The sequence below is a fragment of the Clavelina lepadiformis genome, chromosome 3 (assembly GCF_947623445.1).
Source record: "Clavelina lepadiformis chromosome 3, kaClaLepa1.1, whole genome shotgun sequence".
NCBI lineage: Eukaryota > Metazoa > Chordata > Ascidiacea > Aplousobranchia > Clavelinidae > Clavelina > Clavelina lepadiformis.
The window spans coordinates 5,340,686-5,362,776 of NC_135242.1; the positions used below are offsets into that span (position 1 = coordinate 5,340,686).

Here is a 22,091-nt window from a genome sequence, read left to right on the forward strand (position 1 = left end):
ATCGACATGAATCATTCCATCAAACAAACGACAGAAAGCTGATTTTCTCCCTGTTGTTTTCCATACACTATTACATCCTATTCCTAGCCTATTAATGAAGATATGTTGCATTGTTCGAAACTAAAGGCACTGGCAAACAGCGGACCGAAATGGAAACTAATATGTACCGCGGTAGATTAACTCTAGTGCTTTTCTGCTGATTTTTTCTAAATCAAAAGCATATGTTTATGAGCTATAAAAATAAAAATCCATGCTAAGGTTTTTACCCTTGTATTTATAATGCCAAAAAAGAAGCGAAACGTATAAATAGGAGGCGAGTGGCGAAGTGTGCTGTACACAGCAGTCACCCGCGGTAAGCAGCACGTCACAAAAACATAAATAATAATACAAAATTGCTTTGCTACTGTTATACCAATGCTTCTGTCAATTAATTGGATTACAGAAGGTGCGATTCGGTAAAAATTACATTTGGATGAAGACATGCAACAGCATTTAAATGTTTTTTCGCAGAAAAAGCGGTTGTCTACGTATATTAATGGTTACTAAATATCGTGTACACTACACAAATAACAGCACGCATTAAACATTAACGTAGGTTTGCGAAAGTTATTGAGGGACATACAAGGCCTATTGAACCTGATTAGTGTTTAGGTCGCACAGTGCTGGTAGGCCACCCCATGTAAACGGATTATATGAAAGGGGGGAATGTGGAGCATTCTAGAAAAATTGACATTGAATTATCGCAATAAAATGCGGTCGGAGATAAATATATGTAAAAACAAACTCAGTTGTGAATAGGCAAGCGAATACTTACATCAAGAAATGATGGTGCATTTCGGGTATAAATTGGTAGTTTTTATAGGGTTTGTGATATTTTATAAAAGGTACAAGAAAGCGCAGTAATCAAAGACATGGATAAGACGCATCAAATGACAAGTAAAATTAGGCTTGAAACTTGAAATAAATAAAATAGTAAAAACAACACAAAAGCTAACTTTATAAACAGCCAAGAGCTAAAGACAAGATCCGTTCTAGCCTCCGGCAATCGCTGATAAATTGCTTTTTTCAAAGTGTTCACATTTCGCTCTTTATCCTGGTCAATTAGTTCTGCGGAGTCTGCTCTTACAAAGATCGATCCGCAATCTGCTCACAACGCTTCATCTTTTCTCAGACAAGAGCAACGGAGGGATCTCGACTTAGCTGACGTTGCTGCTGTTGTTGCGATGGCAACGTGAAGGATCGGTTGGCGGATGAGGGAGCCGGAGAAACGTCCGACGCTAGTCGCATGGTGTTGGACATCCCAGGGACGGCAACAGGGGAATGTTCACTGCTGGAAAGATGACGACGAAGAGTATCGAGTCCGCTTTCAAGACGACTCCGATGAGCAGGAGAAGCGATCTCCAAACGTTCCAGATCACTAATTAAGATAAAAAATCTCATGAAAATCATGAATACATAAGATCCTACAAGATATATGTATATACCTAAACCCTTTGTTAGGTTCCATATGGTTAGATAAACAAGCGACTCATGGACCATTGAGGACTTGACAAGCTTACCTGGCGGTGATATGAGCAAGGCTTTCCAGGTCATTTATGCCGTGAGCGTAAAAGCTTCTACGATAACGTCCTAATTTAACCATGTCCAACCATTCCTCTAAATTGGATACATCTTGAAGAGTCGTCGGACTGTCTGGGTTGAGAAGGGGCGCGCTGTTTTGCACAAAAAGTCGATTAGTAATTGAAAACTTTTGAGTTTTACCACTGAGTCAGGCAAAATGGCATCGGTATAACTCCAAAAAGCACGGCGCTTTTACATTAGCTTAAATTTGTATTCAAATTCAATTGCAATCTTATTATCTTTCTTCCATTTATTCGAGTAATTATTTGCTTGATATACGATACCTGTTGTCTACGAGAGCTTCACTTTGGAGCTGATTAGGTTGGCGAATGAAGCTGCCCAGCTGCGCGAATATGTCACTGAAGTTTGGACGTCTTCTAGGTTCGAATGACCAGCACATGAGCATAAGGTTATGCAGGGCCGCCGGACAGTCCTGAGAACAGGATTAGATTAATTATTATCAGGGATGACTCTTCTAAAATCGTTCTTTCGGAGAGAGCAATGAAATCTCATTACGTGAGTATCGATTTCATACAAACAAAATCGGATAAGTAAAAAGTTTGTAAACTAACTGCCCGGACGTAAAAGGAAACTTGATCGAAAAACTGCTGGATTATAAGTTAAATATAGGATATCAATGACTCTGGTTGATTGCTCTATGTTTTTTCTTCTCAATCAAACGGGCAAAGTTCATTTAGTTTTGGAAAACTACTGGGTAGCCAATTGCCTATAAACAGCACATAGGGCAGTAAATGACCGTGCGAGAGGACTTAGATTAAAGGACGTTTTCCTCAAGGTGGAAGGTAACTTGTTAAAATTTTGTAAAACAGCCCATCGTGTCGACCGCATTGAAGCTGGTAGCATTTCTTTGGTAATTTGACTCACCCATACACGAGGGCATAGCAAGGTCAAAAAGGCTGGGTAACAATTACGAAGATTTTGAAAATATCTTCCGCGTTTTAATTAGTAACTGTTGCCACTAACATGAACTAGCGCACTAATCTACATGGACTGCGGCTGAGCGTAGCCTTGCATTGGAAAAGAAGGTCTCAGAAGCTTTGAAAATTGAAAAAAGTTAAAACTGGGTTGACTTGGACACCACAGCGGTGGTTCATAGCCTTTTCATATTTATGGATTGTTAAAAGTTGAAGGAATGTTTTACGGCCTGGTGACATAAAATTTATTTATGATTTACGGCCTGTATGAATTGTCAACATTTACAAGGCTTCGTTTTTGTTTTTTTTAAGTGACCCACCCTGTCACAAGAGGATTTTGCTACACTGGGACTATTTACACTCAAGTGACGTACGGTAGGACACATCAAACATATTGTGACGTCAAGACGAAAATCTGAGTACATCATTGACGTTCGTTTCCATGTCTTTAATTTTGTTGGTTTGCACAAAGCCTCGTATATTAGGATTCAAAAATGTTTTGTTAGAATGTTGAAACCATTTTGATAATATAACTGAGGGCTGAAATATACAAGCAATTTACGCAGCCAGGCTGGCAGAACGGCGATTGAAATACCTTGCTGTGTAACCTGCAGCGTGCATAGTTACAAAATGACACAAGTGATTGTACTGAAAATAACTCTTAGAAACATTTGTGGTTGGATCGGATCAGCTATTTCCGGGAAAGCTCAGCCCCTGATACGGAATTTACTCTTCACCGCTCAGAAAAAATCTAACTAATAATTTTCACAAAATATTGTGCTTAATTATTATGGTTCTGCCTATAGCGCTGTGAGGTTATTAATTGATTTCTCAGCACATCCTATGTACGTAAGAAATAACCTATACATCACAAAGAATTCTACGTAACACGTACGTACAAACGAGTCTTTATCCGCTTAATTGTCACATTACTCCAACGTCTTCCTATTTCTGAATGATTTTGCAAAAACTTTGGTAGCGGTTAATTGTCAAACACGCAAGGTGGAAGGGTTAATGACCCTAAGCTGGGTAAACTGATTGCTCATAGGGGCGCCGGACAGCCGATCAAATGGCCCGTCTGTATAGTGTGTTACAACAGTTGCACAGGATTACTTAAAATTAGCCACAGATCAATTAAACTGAGTCTCCATAACTGCTACAAAAACGAGTAAAAAAGCGCACCATGATGGAGATGTTACAGAAAAAGACTTGACAAAATAATCACATAAAATTTTTCAATCTTTGTAAACTCATGCAACACGTATAAACGGTTTCACTTCTATGTTGCAAATGTATGGCTTTAAAGCCGTTTGAATCGCTATAATGCTTGTAAGTTGGGATGTTAGAGGATTTGAACTGTCCAATTAGCATGGATAAATATTATGAAAGTATGTTAGGCTCGGCTAAGGATGTAGTCGACGTGTTTATAGCGATAAATAAAACGCAAACAAACCTAGGGGGAAAATCTCGGATTTTAGGCGGCTTTAAAAAGTGGATTAGTGGCTTAGAGTGACGCATGGGCGCCACATTACTAGATCAAGCATAAAGACAAAAGTCTGTATAAAATGTCGACCACTATTAAGGTTTCCTTTGACTGTAGACGAAAGCTGGGTAAGTGGTTACAAAAAAATTATTTTACTTTCCCGGCTACGCTCGAAAAGCAGCGACAAAGAGCAAAAAATATTTCTAGAATTTCATGGCAGTCAATGCAATGGACCCAGCACCAAAGCCACGCAAGATCGTCTTACAATGGCAAGGACTATGACGTGGGAACGAGTTCAAAATAATGATAAATTTGGTGATATTCACCTACAGCTTTACACCATCATTAATAAATAACTAGCAACTAGAATTGATGACTTACCACTGGAGCCGGTAAACGATATCCGTCTTCTATCACTTCGCTTACGTCATCATTGCTCATATCCCAATACGGTTTTTCTCCGTATGACATCACTTCCCACATGACAATGCCGTAACTCCATACGTCACTCAATGATGTAAACTGGCGGTAGCGGATGCACTCAGGTGCCGTCCAACGTAGAGCAATTTTGCCACCCTAAATAAAACGTAAATAATTACAACTAATTTAACTGTAAATTCAATCTGGTTTAGTTATTATTGAACATAAACGACCACGACATCAATTACATTTGTAATGGATTTTGCCAGCTCATAAGAAAGTTTCATTGATTTTGTTAAAACTGAGGTTATTTTTTAATTGGACGTTATCATTTTGAAGCTGCTATCCTACCTGTGTTGTGTAAGTTGCGTGCGGGTCATTTTCAAGAGTCCTCGAGAGTCCGAAATCTGATACTTTGCAGACGAGCTCGGAGTTGACGAGGATGTTGCGAGCTGCAAGATCACGATGAACGTATTTCATGTTGGATAAATATCGCATCCCGCTCGCAATTCCTTTCAAAATCTCAATAAGCTGGATGACTGTGAGTTGCCCTTTTTTCTTCTGGAGGAATTTATCCAAAGATCCGTTGTCCATGAATTCAGTGATGATCATGGCAGGCATGCCTAGGAAGAGCAACACCATGGTTAAAAAGAAGAAAAATTCAAATCTTTCCACTAGTATGTCAATCCTTCATTTACCTAGTTACAAGGCCTTGACGTTACTATGATCTTCCCAAGTATTTGATATTTGCAAAATTAAACGTTTAAACGATACAAGCAATTCGGCGCTATTTCGCCCATTTACATTAGAGAAAGATTTATAAGCTTAGTTCACATATAGTTGTCGGTTCGATTGTGACATATATACGATGACGTTTGGGGTATGAGACACCATGCCAAGTACTCAAGTGTGTTGTAACGATCAAAAAGATCTGACGTCAATTACGTGTAATATCTGCTAAACCACTCGGCCTAATAAGATGGGCTACGACCGCCTTATTATACCAATCTCGGTGGCAAGTGAAAATCGATGAAATAAGTTGTTAAAGATGCTGAAATATGAAAGCTGTAGGCTACAAATGTCGTTTTCGGCGGAATTAGATGGGCGTGTAAGGATTGAAAACGGCTGTAATATTACCTTTGAAAACCTTACAAGTCGACGTTTTCGGGCGATTTCATTAAAATGACAAAAGCTCGTGCCTCTGACAGTTTAATGATAGGTTAAGCAGACAAATATTGGCGAGTAGCATCGCTGCTGTTTCCTAGAAAGTTCGTTTGGCCACATTTCGTCTAACATGCGAATTTTCCGACAAATTTCCCTCTAAATTTTCTCCCTTTTGGGCTTATATGTAAAAATTCCAACGCACGGTTATATGAATCATAGACCGTTAATTGGCACCTTTTTCTTTCAGAAAGCCACTAAATCTCATAAGCCGATATCTGCTTTTTATCTTACATCCATTCAATAAGGTGTTAGAAATGTGAAAGTTGCAGTAATTATGATAAAGCCAAAGAAAAACATCAGTTCTTTGCGTATGATGTTTCTAAAATTACTCAGGCCTACTTTTAGTGACGACGCCTTTGAACTGGACGATGTTCGGGTCATAGAACTGAGCTATGGTACAAGCTTCTCTCAAGAAGTTGGTTTGATCAATGAGACTTGCTCCATGCTGCAGTCTTTTTACAGCGACTGTGGTCGAGTTTTTTCCGTCCATTAATTTTCCTCGGCACACCTCTCCAAACTCGCCTGAATTGAGTTGACAAGTTAGAAAATCAGTCAATTTCACAAAAATAGTTATACCGGTAGCTATCTCAGTCTGGTTATAATTAAGTTAAAGTTGATTTCATTGGATGTTTCAAACTTACCTCGCCCAATCACACGCTCGATCTTGATCCTGGTCACATCAATCTCCCGCGCAATTTCCTTCACGCCCTTGTGGGGGTCCCGGTAGTCCACGTAGGTCTTCCGGGCACTTCGGCTGGCTGGAGTCCCGCCGTAGCCGTTACGTCCGAGCAATTCAGCGGTCGATCCATCGGAGGCTAATTTGTTGTTTGCTCTTGCGTTGGCAGCATCCAGACGACTCGCTCTTCGTCGTCGAATAAGGATTACAACTGCGATGATGATAAGAAGAACCACTACTCCGGCTACTATCCCGGCTATGATTCCGGTACTGTCGCCGGATTTGATTGGTGCGTTGGTGGGTGGTGCCTCTGAAAATTGAAATGAAAGGTTTCGTGTGAGAGAACGAAATCAAATGGAATTAGATTCAAAGTTGTGGTTGACGATTGCGAAAACTGACGTACCCTGCGGGGTGTAGTAGGAAAAGGGTTGACTAAACTGGCCGAATCCGGCCGCAGTTCGGGCCCGAACCCGAGCTTCGTATGTTGTTTCGCTTTTTAGTCCGTCAATAGTGATGTTACGAACAGAGCCCTAACAGAGACAAAATGCTCTTGAATTTCACAAAACGTATCAAACAGATAAGCAGCCAAAGGTTAAGGTATAATTTACAGAGCAATAAATCTTTCATAGTATCACACTAACCTCGGTTGTAAATGGTGTTAAGATAGTAACAATGCCATTAGAGTCGGTTGCTTTCACTTGAACTTCATATTCAATAATTCTCCCGTTTGATCTTTGGGGAGGTTTCCATTGCAAGGTTAAGCTTCTCAGCTGGTTTCTGACTGAAGTCAGATCCAAGACTGCGGAAGGCACTGCGTGAAAGGAACCATTTTAAACCAGTAATTTGTACACGACGTCAATGAAGCAGAATATACAAGTTCATATTTTGATATCTATAGAAATGTTACAGTCTTACCGGCCTCGCTGGTGGAGAATTCAATTTGTTCAAAAGCTGCTGGAGTTTTGCTGACGGACGACACGCCATTATGGGAGGCGACCTGCGTTGAAAGAAAAATTTGAAAACATTTCTCAAGTGAGGCAGTTGACGACAGATTCGTGCCAGAGCGGGGAAAGATTTGTAAAGACCGATTTATTTCTTTGAAATCTTTTCAGACCGATTTAAGAATCGTTCAAATTTCAGGGTGTGAACATGCTTGCTTCATTTAACATAACATAATGGAAAGTCTATATTTACGTTAATATTATGTAACATTATGTTAATAACATGAATAACCATTATATTGGAGAAGCATATTGTACAACGCGTATATAATTACAGCGGTAAGGCCTGAAAATCAAGTCAAAAAGCTCGCAATACACCCCTACTGAGTGCAGGCTTACACTGATAGCATGGGAAAACACTCCTATAAAGTTTAGCCAATAACAAGTAATTAGTACCCTCCCTGGTGTAGCAACCGGCAGCGTAAAAATATTCTATTTTGTAACATTAACAGCATTGTTTCGAATAGCTTTAAAAAATTTGATGAAGTAGGCCTACTATAAGGGTCGTTTTTGATACAAGTACTGTATAAGTTTACCAAAGGCGTACATTAACGTAAGAAAACCTTTTTCATACCAAAAGTGAAATGATCGAGAGTGGTAAAATGAAATTTAGAGAAAAGGATTTCCGGCTTTTTATAAAGTACAAAGCGTATTTTGACTATTTACAGAGCGGATAAAGAGTGCGAAATATTGCAACATCCTATCAATAAAGAACCAACATACCTTTATGACGTAATAGGAGAAGGGCTGCAAGTCGCGAACAATCATTGAATGGCTGGTTACGTGATGACGCTGCGAAGGTTCATAATTGACGGATGACGGGCACGGCACGCATCGTTCAAAACTTTCGTCGCATTGCTTGCATGAGACGCTGCAAATCGAAGCGGGATAATACGATTTATAGAAAATCTTGTATATATTAACTACTTAAGCCGCTATTCTTGGTCAAGTGTAAAAGCCGCTAGCTGGTCCGGGCAATCGTTTTGGGCCTCTGACATTCATAAGTCGGTGGTGTTATTGCGGTCATTTTGATTCGGGTAGCAATTTACGGTAAGCCATTTATAATTTTTTCAGTTTGTGAATTTTTTATATAGATTAAAAGCAAAGAAAATGTCAAAACAACAAGGTGTAACCCTGTCTGTGCTAAATAAACAGTACATTTAAAATCTTGAAATTTTAAGGAAGTCAATTTTAGAAAAATGACTGTCCAATTTTCGATTTTACGGTTGTATGCAGCTCGTTTTAGAGGTCAAGGCGCTTACAAGTAAATTGAATAGAATCAACGGTAAAAAGCAAATGGAGTCAAGATGCTCTCTAGATTAAGTCTTCATTAATATTTAAGGTCGTCAAAAACATCTACACGCATCAACTTGTAGCCTAAAGTATAAAGCAATTTTTGTTGGATCCTTCTACTTCATTTCATAAATAATATACAGAACTAGAAAACTGTTTTTTTTGAACGTTAAAAGATTTAAACTTTATCTCGCGTCAAGGTGTCCTTACCTGTAGTAAATGTCGTCCCTGTTTCCTGTTCTGACCGGTGGTAACCAGTTTATCTGCACTACAGTCTTGTTGATGTCATAAGTAAGATCACTTGGTCCGCTTGGTGGTTCTGTGAAATGAACGCACTTGTAAATTACCAGTTAGCAAACAGAGCTAACTTTTATTTTTCTCTCCAAATGAATTCAGAATGGAATTTGAAATTTATTTTGATGCTTTTCATTTGATATCGATGCCCTTTAAGCTTGTCTCACGAGAATAAATCAATTAGGTGGACATGAATAGGTGGATCACTTAATAATAAAAGTTGACCAACTGCTGACCTATGCTTTGAAAGACCTTTTCCCACTTAAAGTTAAATACCTTGGGACGTTAACAACAACTTTGATGCTTTTGCGAAGTGGGACTATGCTAAGGACATCCCGCCTATAATCGTGTATAATTAACCCAGGGTTACGCGTCTATTTCAAGGCGATGCCTTGCTCACAGTTACTGTTGGAAAATAAGACAAAATTTTCCAATTTTTTAAATCCGGTTTCACATTTCTTAAAAAAAAAAGCTTTCAATCAGGATTAGGGTAAAGTTACAACTGATGCTTAGGAACCTATATGGAGGGCTTCTTACTGCAGGTGTAATGGGGTAGTTTCGTCTGGTGTAAGTTCGACGAGCTACTGAGTTTGACCGGGATCAAACACCGTCAATAATAGCATAATTAGTCATAAGTTTGTCCCAACACGAAGCACTAAATTGTATCATTAAGTCGATCTCAATTGCCATCCTAGTGCGTGGAAAGTTAGTTGGGAGGTGTTTTCCGCAAAAGCACTTGAACAGAACAAACCGCAGATGGAGATATGAAAACGGGGCGCAGCCAAGTGTAACTCCGGCCAAACGTCGACCCTGCCTATACGGGATGAAACAAGTGGAATTGTTGATAGATTACTAAACCAAATATTAAATCAACTTTTCCTGTGGGTACTTTTTGATCGCGGTAAAACTCGTGTCATTCCGAGAAAATGAATATTTCGCTGAGCGACGAAAGGCGGTTATTTCCTGGCCTGGCGACCATAGGTTGCTCTACAAGGGTGCCTTGAACTCCCGAAAGCCGGTCGTGCGCCGATTTTCATTTCCCAGAACGTGCTAAAATAGCGATCGAAGTTTAGATAATTTTACAGCGGAAATTGTGGCTTTTGCAACTACAGAGCCCGGTCGAGCGCTTGGCATCGTTTGAAAGTGTCTCACTTGGAAACGATTTTACAATAACAGCACCCGGTAATTTTGAACCGTGCTTGGCGTTTATTAATTCAAACAAGAAAAAGTGGTTGTTTTAACTTCATCCAAAATGCGGCATTAATTGAAATACGTTTTGGACTGCTTGAACGAACGATACAAATCGTTAGTTGCGTGAGATATTTATGGCAATAAAGTGTCACTTTAAGAAGCTTTTATCATAAGACTCACAATATATAAACTGGACTTCTGTGCCGCAAAAATTCAAACCACATGGAGCTCTTAATACACGAGAGAAACACAAAAAAATTCATTTTCGTCAGAAGCGTTTGATCTGGTCTACAAGCTGTCCATAGGCGGATCAGGTATATAATAAATAAAAGGCCTCTGACAGACGAATTAAATAAAAATAACATATATTGGTTACGAGGTATTCGTTATTACTCAGAGGTGGTAATTATTGCTCTTGTTTTCATGTACTTTATGGCTTTAAATGTAAGTTTCTCAGCCGCTTAGTGCAATTAACACTTCATTTTAGCTTTATCAAAACAAAAACCAAACAATTATCCATTTAACGTTAAGCGCACTTCTTGCAATCGTTAGAAGCATGATCGAAAATAGATCCCACCAAACTATTTCCAGTCCAATGAAACAACGTAAAATCGTGTTAGCGCTGCCTACTTTAAATAGATGGTGAACAGCAGAGCTAAGCGCTTCCAATAACTTCAAAGAAGTTAATTTTGAAAGTGAAAATCTCGTGTTGACATTGGTTAATTTGCCAAAGTATCAAATTTCGCTTATAATGGAAGTGGACAGTCTGCTGGCAGTCGGCCAGACTGGACCGTCGTGGAACTTTGGGTCACGACGAGGAATTAAAATGCCCACACTAAGTGGCGTGTTTGTTTCAGTTAAAATTTGCTTCATACAGGCTTTTTTGCTGCGTGCCTTGCAAGCAACGAAGCGAAAAAGGGGCAGATGATTGACGTTGGAGAGATGTTTGCATTCGTTGCTGTTTTCGGTTATCAGCGTTATGACAACCCGAGACATTTTATCAACGTAAACAGGTGCTGGTTATCGCATGAATATTGCCCAATTGGGATGGCTGTTGTGATGTCTACATACTTCGCACCACACACGCTGAAAAACGTTTCAAAAACGTCTATGGCGGATATGCTGTTATTACAATCGCCATTTATTAGTAAATATTGTCAATTTATTGTGCATATTGGGAGGACCAAGCTACACTCAGAGTCTTGCTTGGATCATAATTCACAAAGCTTTTCGTCTGAAGATTGCCAGTAATCTGACTTGAAAATAGATTACATATTTACCTAGCTGGATGATTAAGGGGAAAATGGACTGGGAACCCGCGACTTTATTTGTCTTTCTCGTTTTTGAAGTTTCTCGTCACCCCTGTACATTACCAGTGTGGGTATCAAATGAACCCTTCAGCCCAAAAGTTGTTTGTCTAATGACTTACAGCAATCAAAAACAAATGTACAAGCATTGACTTCAAGTAGCCCGTGACTGCAAAATGCACAGCGGCAGAAGCTAAGTAACGAAAGTGTTGACTGCTATGTCTGGTCGGCATGTCAGCTATGTTGTTTGACTTGGAATAGCGTTGAAACGGCGGATTATGCTATAACAGCGTGCACAAATGCCATCTCGTAAAAGCGCTTCAGTCAAACCTAAGTATCAGAGCAACGGATTTGCGTCATCGCTCTCATATTCGTCTTATTTCAGTTTAGCAGAGTGACACCGTGCGAAAGCCTGTAATAAATGTTTAAAGGCTAAATCAATTACATCAATTTCCAGCTTCATTGAGAAGAACACAAGTGCTTCGCGTGCCGGTAGATCCCATTACGTCCGTTCAATAGAACAGTGAAGTAAAACTTTTCGAGTTCCCAGCATACCACCGGAGACAATATAGGAACGCGCTGGCCACGTCATGGAGTTTTGGGATAAAGTGTAAGTTGAAACCGTCGTCGATAATTGTGGCTTTTGCGAAGAGCCGGATTCATCTGACCGATATTTTATTGAGCTTTCAAGTACTCATAACAGCTTTTTATCACAAGCACTTTTACATCAGACTCGCCGGAAAGATTTGAAAATCAGTCAAATCACGCATTAAAAGGGATCCGCAGCATCACACGAGTGGCCTGTTAATGATCACAAGGAACCAACGAACGACAACTCGTGCAAGGTGGCGAAATTACCGTCTCGAGAACCTAGGACAATATGTAAACAAACTGACGACAAGAACCTTGATAACGAGCGACCAGCTGCATACGTTCTCAAGATCAATTTATTATCGCAGATGTGATTGGTAACTGTTAGTCTGCGGGCCTTAATCTGTGTGAGAGGAAAACAGTGCGGCATGGACACCTGTTAGTCAGCGTGAAATCGGTTGCATTACAAATGGATTTTTAATGAGACTTGCGTTATACCGTGTCGGCGTGAAATTTTTAATTGTCGGGTAAATGTAGCGAGGCAGGCACACTGCATTGATGTCAAACAGCCCCGTATTGTCTGGCAGTCAGTCTGTATATCAATTACGTGATGGGTACGTCATAAAGCGAGTCACGTGCCTCGAAAACAAGAGTTCTCACAAGGCAATGGTATGCTGATGGAATGTTTCGGGGCAGGTACGGTCGTAATCCGTCGAATTGTTTGAACGTAAAATTATCGCTGGAGATTGTCATTCGTCATTGTTTACGATTCTTTCATTAGCTGGATCTGCTTGGCTTTACCCAAATGAATAAAGGGGTCTATGACACGCGTGTTATTCTTATATTACGGAAGCTACCTATACACAAGCTCGATATGTCGAACCGTATGTGTAAAGTACACAACCTATCTCGGTGTCTGCGCTATTTTTAGCATGGAATGTGCCCTAGATAGCAGCGGGGAACGTCCAAGTTACATGGAAATATTCGATCGTCTCGGTGTGAAAAACGACATCCGCCGAGTAAGGTCCTGCCAATTACACCACAATAAGCACCCACCTTATCACCAAATACCAGTTCTTCGCTCGCACGGCCCCTACAGGGTTGAAACACGTTTTGTTAATTGTTTTGCGGATTTCAAACTTGTTTTCAATGAACGGGTCCCGCGAAATTAGCTTTTTCATACTGCGTGGTCTTAAAAACAAGGAGTGTATACGATTCTAGTAGAAAGTCTGTAAACTGTTTGAAGGTTAACAGAAGTCAAAACATTCGAGTTTTTCCACTTAGCATTGAGCGAGCTGTTTCTTAAATTGTAAACCTTAATTGAAACTGTTTGATGCTACAATAACTTTTTTGAGTAAACAGCTTGTCACAATAACTGGAAATGCGACGAGCAGGTACGTGATGTGATTAGTTTCAGTGATCGCAAATGTACAAACGTTAATAAGATTTACTGTAAATTAAACCCGTCATTGAGATTGAATGCGAGTTCACAAATAAATCGTCCGTTGATTAATACGGATCAAATAATTAATGTTAACTTCCCGATCAACAAATTTTATGTTTTTCTGGTATCTTCCGTACATATTAACCTCTCTTCACAAGCTATTGAATGTCACATGGATATTTCGAGTTAAGCCGGTACGTTTCCTAAAACAATCGGATAAAGCAACTCAATCTATTGTCCAGCCTGAGTATCCCATGACCCAACAGCGCTGAATAATGATAAGAATTCGGAGCCGGCGATTAAAAATGTCAACTTGTACGAAATTTGAGCTGGTTTGGAGAACAAAAATATGAATGGAGACCCGCTATACGAGATCGAATGTCGTAACGTGAAATGAACAAGCGTGTCTTCCTACAACCAATATTTTATGTCTAAGAGTCGTGTCCGACATATGTGGTACGTCACTTCAAAATATTGTAATTCATCAGCAATGTCTAAGACAGGTGCGACATAATCAACTAACTCCCATTTGACAAGTGACCCGGATAATTATACTATTGCTTCCAAGACATTGCAAGGTCGTTTGGAGTGGACACAACAAATATAATCGTGTCCACTCCAAACGAGGGCTTTCGGAAATTAAACTAGGGGCAAACAATGGAAAATGTTTACAATGGAATGGAATAAAATGGACAGCACTTTAACAGTGAATGACCACCACAGTGAACACTCATCCAATCGCGTTGCCAATGGTAACAGGACAAGATTTAATATTGAATCAATCCACAAAATTTCAAATGCGTTCCGCGGACCACACAACGTTAAAAACATCTTGGAAACGCTAACTCTTAAAACCGCGTCATTCTATAAATAACATCAAAACGGGTCTTGTCCGTACTATTTACTGTTGGCCGGATTAGTAGGCGGGTATGACTTTAAATTGGTTTATATCAACTTCAGAAAATGTGATTGATACGATAAGTAAGCGCCGAATTACAAGACGTGGACCTTCCAGTCATAATCTTAATCCTTTTTAATGGAGTCGTACTCGGGGAATTGTGTAATCCCGAAAATCAAGCAAAGACATTTGCATCAAAACTAATATTTAGATTACGCACTTATTTTTGGTATAGGAGAAAAGTCGCACAAATGCATCGACACTGAAAGGTTTAATAAACCTAATTGAGTATTTACGTAATTTTAAGCGGAAACCCTTAAATATCCCACCCCTTGGGAACCCCTTCCAGCTCCCTGAAAATAAGGTCTAAAGACAATGTGGAATACAAATTCAACACAACCTATATCTTCTATCAGCATAGCCTTCGACTTACTTGTACATGATTCTTCGGGTGAGTCTGTAGCAGCTCTATGATATCCCGGGGTACAAATACAGTTGGTGGCCGCTGTGGAATGCGCTCTACTGTGGGCTGGACAGGGCGTGCAAGCATGATTGCCGGAAGTGGACTTGTAGTAACCCACTGGACATGCTATTTAAGAAATAAAACACCAGTTAACAAACGTTCCAATTTCATCCGGTCCAAACCGGTTTTCTGAAGAGCAACCGCAAATAAGCTAATTTTAGCTCAACCGCGATCGAGCACAGTATACGTTTAAACTAGAGTTAAGCTTGGTGCTGTTCAATTAGTATGTTTTATCAGATGTCAACAAGACTAACAACTACGAAAGTACTGGTCATAGGTTATCTATCATAATACGTTACAAATGAATGTGCAAAATCTGCGTATGCTATTCAAAGAGCTTGCGGAGACAGTAAAACGCATTAAAACCAAACGTTACATCACCAAACAAAAACAGCAGGTTCTATTGCGACCACGAATAAACTCTGATCATTTCGTGCAGAACCTACTGTACAATAAAAGTGGTGGGTTCTCGAGGCCAAATTTGTTCGAAGAACATCTGTGTCTTATTTCGCAATCACCAGCCTAAAATGATCAATTTCCTGTACGAGGGTGCTCGAAATTATCGGGGTTGGTCCGGCAATTGCTAGACTTTTGAAAACGAAGCTTTGATGTAACAAAATGTTGAAACAAGACGCCGACAAACTGGGCTTTTATAAAAACTGATTACAGTGGCGACTAATGTATTATAAGACGCTGGAATGCTCAAGGGGCAATGGTATTCGTCATCCCTTAGTTTGCCCTAACTGACGAGCACGCACAAGGGCCTCTTGCGTGGGCCGCTCTCTCTCCGGTGAGGACTGATTCAATATTTGAAGAGCTCTCACCGAGAGGAGGAAAAATTTCAAGTGAATATTTTTGCTCCGTGGACCTAGCAATAATTTCCCTCAAAGGGATTACAGCCTAGCCGTGAAAAGTATTTATGTCGTTAAGTCAAACATCGCCGCTATGGTTACAAGATTGTGTTGCAAATCGCTGTGGCTCGAGTGGTAGAATTATATAAATTCCAATCGCGGCAAACACTTTGCTGCAAAAATGTCCCAAAATCCGTTTAAAGGCTCAGTATAACGCATTTTTATTGCTGTGTTTATAAACTGTCTACAAATTACATAAACATGCAGCATCAAAGCCGTCAAACTATTTAAGTCTGTTAGCCGCAATGTACAGCGTTCAAATATAGATTCTGCGCTTAACGTTTCCTTTTTAGATTGAGCGTCCTTGCTGTCTGGCATTACGTTCGCACGCAAATTCGAGACCAGCACGCAACACAAAGGAATTACGTCGCTGGAGACTTGATTTTAACATAAAAGCGATCGAAATAAGCGCACGACTACAATAGCGTCGGGAGTCATCAAAGATAGCGCATTGCTTTGACGTGCGTGAAATCGACCATAATTTCAACTTGTGTGGAACAAAGGGAATGGTATCGGTAGATAAAACTAACTTAAACGCAGGTGTCGACTATAGAGGGTTTTGTCTGTTAGGTATCGCTGTAAGTAGCGCGCTGTAATGAGCAGCTATTCTGGTGGTCCCTTATAACTAGAAAGCCACTGTTAAAAGTCAAATGTATTTTAATGGCGAGAAACTATAGACAATCATCCCATAGCCTACCCACTTTTTTCGACCGCGTATTTTGATGTGATATATCATTGTACAAGTCACTAAGACTAACCACGTGTGTCAAATTTGTTGAGTCAAGCGCGAAGTGTCCACTTACAGGTTACAAGTGCAGGTTTTTTACTGTGTTTCTGTACAGTCTTTTTATCCTATGCGTGCCGCTTGTCTTTACACATCTGCTGCTGCTCTAGTGGTAAGCCCGGCGAAGCGTGACCAGAAGGAGTCTCCGCCTCCTTTAAATGCTTTGGAGTCAGCGTAGGTCAGTTTAACCTTACAATAAAGCGAATTTGACGATGAAAAGCAGACTAAATTAACCTTAGTTTTTTAATTTGAGTTTGAGTGCAAACTTTTGTGGGTAACGTATCGAAAACAACACTTTAGGCCGAAGAACGCCTTTATTTAAATGAAGCATTCCTAACCAGTTGCGTAATTTTCTACAGACTTTTGCTTGCAGGCCCTGACAATAACTTGTTATTTTGGCCACAAACTTTTATTTTCACATCGCGTTCGGCTATCAATCAGAGACCATCGGACGTCAAACAGGTGTCCACTACGTCCAGCAGTGTCCGCTGTCGATTGACCACTGTCAATATTTACCAATTCTCGATCGGTAAATCAATGTACGGAAAAGCACTAGCGAGAATGCTCGATGTTTTTCAAAAAATGTAGGACGGACGTGATGAAAATAGGTGAAAAGATTCTGCCAAATATGCCACGATCCAGTGCTCGTGATTATACATGTATTCTAAAATAATTCCTCCAAAAGTATCTCAGCTATGTTAATAAGCAAATTGAAATCACGTGAAATATGCGCACTCGTCTGTTCACTTAATGCAAAGCGCACTCGAGGCTAAACTGATTCTCTCATTACGTCATCGCAATAGCTCACTGTCGAATAACAGCTTTCTTTGCGACGTTACGTGAGCGGAAGAGACAAGCGGTATCTACATCTAAATTGTTTTTGATCTTTGTAAGTCATAATCAGCCGCCGTCATCTTTTTGGAGGAATTTTCTAGTGTGTCTTTGACGATGGTCAGCCGCGCTACCGCCAAAAGCGTGCTTGCGTTCTTCTATAAATATTCCATTAGGTAGACGAGGTCGACTTTCTTCACAGCCAAGGCTGAATTTCGCTGAAGAATTTATGGCATTCTGTCTTTCATCCCCAATAGATGTATGCGCGATGTCGTGTGGGGTTTTGACGAATTGTGAAAGCTTAAATACGTTGGCTTTTGCGCTCTTGTTTGCGTTTGTAACGAGTTTTTCCGGAGCTAATTAACCGGCGGTCGTTAAGCAGGTGCTTCGTAAACTGATATAATCAAGACACGTTACAACAAACGGAGGCACTTGTTTTTCGCCATATTACGACGTTTTCCGAATATAGCTGAGTAAAACTTATACGGCAAGCAGGGTAATTCCGTTTTCTTTTGGATCAAAGTAAAAGATGTAACATATTCATCCGCGTTTTTATATAAATATACTCTAATCCGATATTAAACAGTGAAACACAAATAAAATACATGTAGAAGCATTATACCTTACAGTAAGTCGCTAATTGTAAACTGAACTGAGTTTTCATAAAGGAGAAACACTTGCCGCTTGAGTTCGGCAAATTTAACTTATACGCCTATCCGTTTTAGTAAGACATAGTTTGTAATAATATAACATAGTCATGTAACGTTTTATGACTTCGCAGAAGTGGTGTCATTAGTCAAAAATGTTTCATATTTCCTTTATTAAACCTTTCTATTTGCACATCACTGTGACTAATGTCTTACAAAAATATTTCGGACACGACGTTTTTATTTGTTAATCCCACGTCCCTTTGATCTGCCGTGATTTTTCGTCTCATAAAATACTGTGCGTTGTGCACTTGGGGATTTAAACACACCCGAACGGATTAGATCACGTGACGAAATGTGAATCAGACTATTTCTTCTAAATTCGCTTTTAAACAGCCCATGCAGTCCTAACTAAGGTTAATTCAACATTGTAGAGAATTGCTGATAAGAAACGACAACTGACAACTGGTGTTAATTGACGGGGTTAATATTGACTTGGTGTTCGTTTGCGAATTTCTTTGCCTTTAAAGAGCTGTAAGTCACCGAATTGCAAGCAAATGTTTGGCGATCCAGTTACCCTTTAATATAGGTTGTAAACGTTTGCGCAAGCTCCAATGTAAGCCAAGTAATTCATCTTTATGACACGTCGGCTAACGAAGTCACATCGCTTTTGTTTGACACCGGTTTGCAAACAATCTTTATGCCGCGGCTAAAAAACTATCATCCACTGCACTACATTACAGCATCTGGTCCAGTACTCTTTCTATTTCCAACCAATCTTATCTTGCAATTTTGTGAACGCGCGGGCTATGACATGCATTTCAATCGAACTAAAACAAGATAAGTTGGTGGTGACGTATAAGTCTCATTTCCATCGATCGACTAACATCGACTGATTATACGTCATACCCGTCTAGCCGATTTAAACGACTTGACCTTGACTAGAACCATAACGTCACTTTCCATATCAGGTTTTTGAACTTGATTTTGCAAAACGCTATCTCTTATTATTATTACGTTTATACACCAACGAAGACTTTGCACATTTTGCAATTATAGTACATCATATAAATCACTATAAATTACGGTGCAAAATTTCCTGACATAAAAAAATACTAAAATAATAAATAATTTTTTACCTTTACATGAAGTTCGGTCCTTGCTTGGTGTGTAGCCTGCTCTGCATTGGCACTGGCCGGTCGGTACTTTCCAATCGCCGTTGCTGTTACATCGGTATTTGGGAACTAATAAACAAAATGACAATAAATAGTGTTGGCAAGCCGTATACTTGCCCTTCCCCGGACACAAAAATCTTGTTAACATCAATTCTAGCATATTTGCGGTGACGTGTAACACCGAATTTAGTTAATCGCTTATACCTTCTGTGCCAGAGTAAATAGCGTTGGAAACACATTTCCCATCAACAGGGATGAGTGACGCAACCTGCCCGCCAGCCACAGTCTTAGGAAAGTAAGCCAAGTTATAAGTGATCTCCGGGCAGTAGTGGTAATAGAGCTTCAAACTCATCAGAGACATGCACGCGCCTTGGTCTTGTGCGGCGATGTAAAATCCGGGTCTGTTTAAGAAATTCAACTTGTCGGAATTGATTCGGACGTCGACTTAAAATGTCGTTATAAATAACTATAGTAAGAATTAATCATTCCCAGAACGTATGTCTCTTTACCTCTGAAGTGGTCCAATAACCAAAGTTTTCTTGTTGATTCCGCTCGGTCCGGCGTTGTCGGAGTCGAATCTTTCGCTGGCGGCAACGGTGTCGATTTTAATGAAAGGATTTTCTCGCCAGGGCGGAAAAGTGCTGGACGCAACATTGGCCGAAGACGGATAGTAGTATAGGGTGAAGGTTTCACGACAGTCGGGACATTTCATCACCGAGAATTCGATGTCAATGTACACACGTTTCGCAGACCTAACAAAAACAGACTGTTCAAGCAGACAGTCCTTGTTGAATACAATGTAGTGATTTCAACGTTTTAAGAGAGTCAGTGGGAGAAATACAGTATGTAGTCATACTGGCTGGGTTATGTGTTGGAGGGGAATATTGTTGTGTTTTCAGGTATGGAACACTTTGGTACTTGAACTAACACTCCAGAACGGCGGCAACGATAGAAGACAATTAAAATTAACAGCATTGTCCGATCGATTCAAGCTGTCATGACTAACAAATCACCAATCGTCTAACTGGCGAAAGTGTTCTGGCGACCGTTTTAAAACAAATGAAGCAATATCCATGACAGGCGACGCAAGTTACTCATCAAGTGAAAACAATGCGGGGAATATGAGTGAAGCAAACTCAATCGTCAGAAGTAACGAAACTGGAACTAAGCCGGTAATAAGCAAACAAGAAATCTGTAACCATGTTTATCCGGCCGTGTCGTCTAAAGCCAATGATTTGATCGCTCCAAGACCGAATCAACAGACAGTCGAGTATTTGTTCTCAACTATTTCCCACAACTTAAGTCGTCTCGGTAGAGGAGATCGTTCGATGGGATACCGAGTTTTTAAAAGTCCGTTGTTTACCTCCGAAAATGTGACAAGTCGTCAAGCAATCCAACCGGGGTCATACAGTTTACCCATAAGACAACGTATGGGAATTACACAACAGTTTATACGCAGTGGTTAACACTGCTTGTAATTCGTCGGCTGGAAGAAGTAGGACATTAACGTCAGTTTAAGCGACAGTTAGGCGCGCGATTACCGTAATAAGGCATCCCCAAAAACACGTCTCAGAGATTGGGCGCGCCTAATAGACTTAATCTACTCCGGATTATCAATTGCTCATTTCCGTAATAATAAGTTAAACACTTGAAATGGGTGTAAACGGCATGTTAAATGCACGTCGTAAACAATAGACCAACATGTAGGGCTGTATAAGTGATACTTGAACAGCAAAAACACTTACTTCGCGTCAATATACGGCGATCTGGCCCAATTGTCTTGGCTTGGTTCTTCCGTGTTGCAAACCTGATAAGATCTTATCGTGTTTCCATCGACATCCAACCCACTTAGTTCTTCCCACTGAAAAATCGAAAACAGTTTGACGAAACCCGCCAAGAAAATCCTGACGTAATTAGTTTATACGGCGAAAGCCTTTTCACTTGTAATAGATTATTTTTTAAGCTCGGTATTGTTTATGTTTTGAATTGGTACAGCTTTGACGAAAGCAAGCGTGAAGTTTTTACGGGTTTGCAATTTCACAGTTAACGTGTTATTTACTTCTGCTAGCTCCAAAGGGCAAAATGATGAAATTAAGATTTCATCTTTAAGGGCGTTTCTAAGAAATCTTTTTCTTTGTTATCAAATTTATATTTTAAAAACAACACATCGGAAGATGACGTCAATGCCGGTGTCATCACTGCGATTCCATTCATAAAAAAGAAGTCCACCTAGGAGGTCCACGTCCATGTATAAGTTAGTCATGCGAAGTAGTTCAGACGCTGCATCAGATACAACTGTAGTAAATGAGCGTAAAACGCTTTTAGCCTTTACTGTACTCATTCATGGTGGTTCTAATAAGTTTACGAGTTAAAACGCAATTATACACGCGTTCCACTGGACATATTCACTAACCACAGGGACGCAACGTCACCGCTGATGTGTCCTAACCGACGCTGATAACGTCCGTCAAACGAGAAAAGCTATATGACGTCAGAAAAAAAATACCTTATTTTCTGATCTAGACATTGTTGTTTTTACGGCGGGATCGTTCAGTGTGACTCGGAAAGATTTATAAAAAAAACAACACACATAGAGACATAGGTTAAGATAGAGAAACCTTTCGACCTGATGACAACCAACCCAGGCCATGTCCAATGACTCCAGCCAAGACTCTTACAAAATGTAATACGCTAGGCTTGGCCGGGTATTTTCGTGCAGCCGACAATCGAAAATTACCTTATCAGACGTTCCATGCTTAGAGGTTGTTATAATAATCTAGCATGTCGGCACCATCAAAGTTTTTGATTCGTCATTTCACATTTAAAAGTTTTCAAACAAAATA

The 22,091-nt window shown here is 40.0% G+C and overlaps 1 protein-coding gene across 1 annotated transcript in view; it reads right to left on the bottom strand.

Annotated features, from left to right (window-relative positions):
* Positions 1 to 254: 254 nt before the first annotated feature.
* The window catches only part of LOC143448231 (ephrin type-A receptor 4-A-like), a 29,105-nt gene continuing 7,268 nt past the window's right edge, over positions 255 to 22,091 (bottom strand). Inside the window, exons 3-19 of the mRNA XM_076947861.1 lie at positions 20,994 to 21,109; positions 19,758 to 20,000; positions 19,453 to 19,649; positions 19,213 to 19,317; positions 14,811 to 14,966; positions 8,863 to 8,971; positions 8,083 to 8,230; positions 7,274 to 7,355; positions 7,000 to 7,169; positions 6,762 to 6,888; positions 6,324 to 6,668; positions 6,022 to 6,204; positions 4,810 to 5,081; positions 4,420 to 4,614; positions 1,905 to 2,053; positions 1,560 to 1,712; positions 255 to 1,417 (exon numbers count right to left, since the gene is read on the bottom strand). Of these exons, the coding sequence (XP_076803976.1) occupies positions 1,168 to 1,417; positions 1,560 to 1,712; positions 1,905 to 2,053; positions 4,420 to 4,614; positions 4,810 to 5,081; positions 6,022 to 6,204; positions 6,324 to 6,668; positions 6,762 to 6,888; positions 7,000 to 7,169; positions 7,274 to 7,355; positions 8,083 to 8,230; positions 8,863 to 8,971; positions 14,811 to 14,966; positions 19,213 to 19,317; positions 19,453 to 19,649; positions 19,758 to 20,000; positions 20,994 to 21,109 (3,000 nt within the window). The 3' untranslated portion in view covers positions 255 to 1,167. The remainder of the gene's footprint in view (positions 1,418 to 1,559; positions 1,713 to 1,904; positions 2,054 to 4,419; positions 4,615 to 4,809; positions 5,082 to 6,021; positions 6,205 to 6,323; positions 6,669 to 6,761; positions 6,889 to 6,999; positions 7,170 to 7,273; positions 7,356 to 8,082; positions 8,231 to 8,862; positions 8,972 to 14,810; positions 14,967 to 19,212; positions 19,318 to 19,452; positions 19,650 to 19,757; positions 20,001 to 20,993; positions 21,110 to 22,091) is intronic.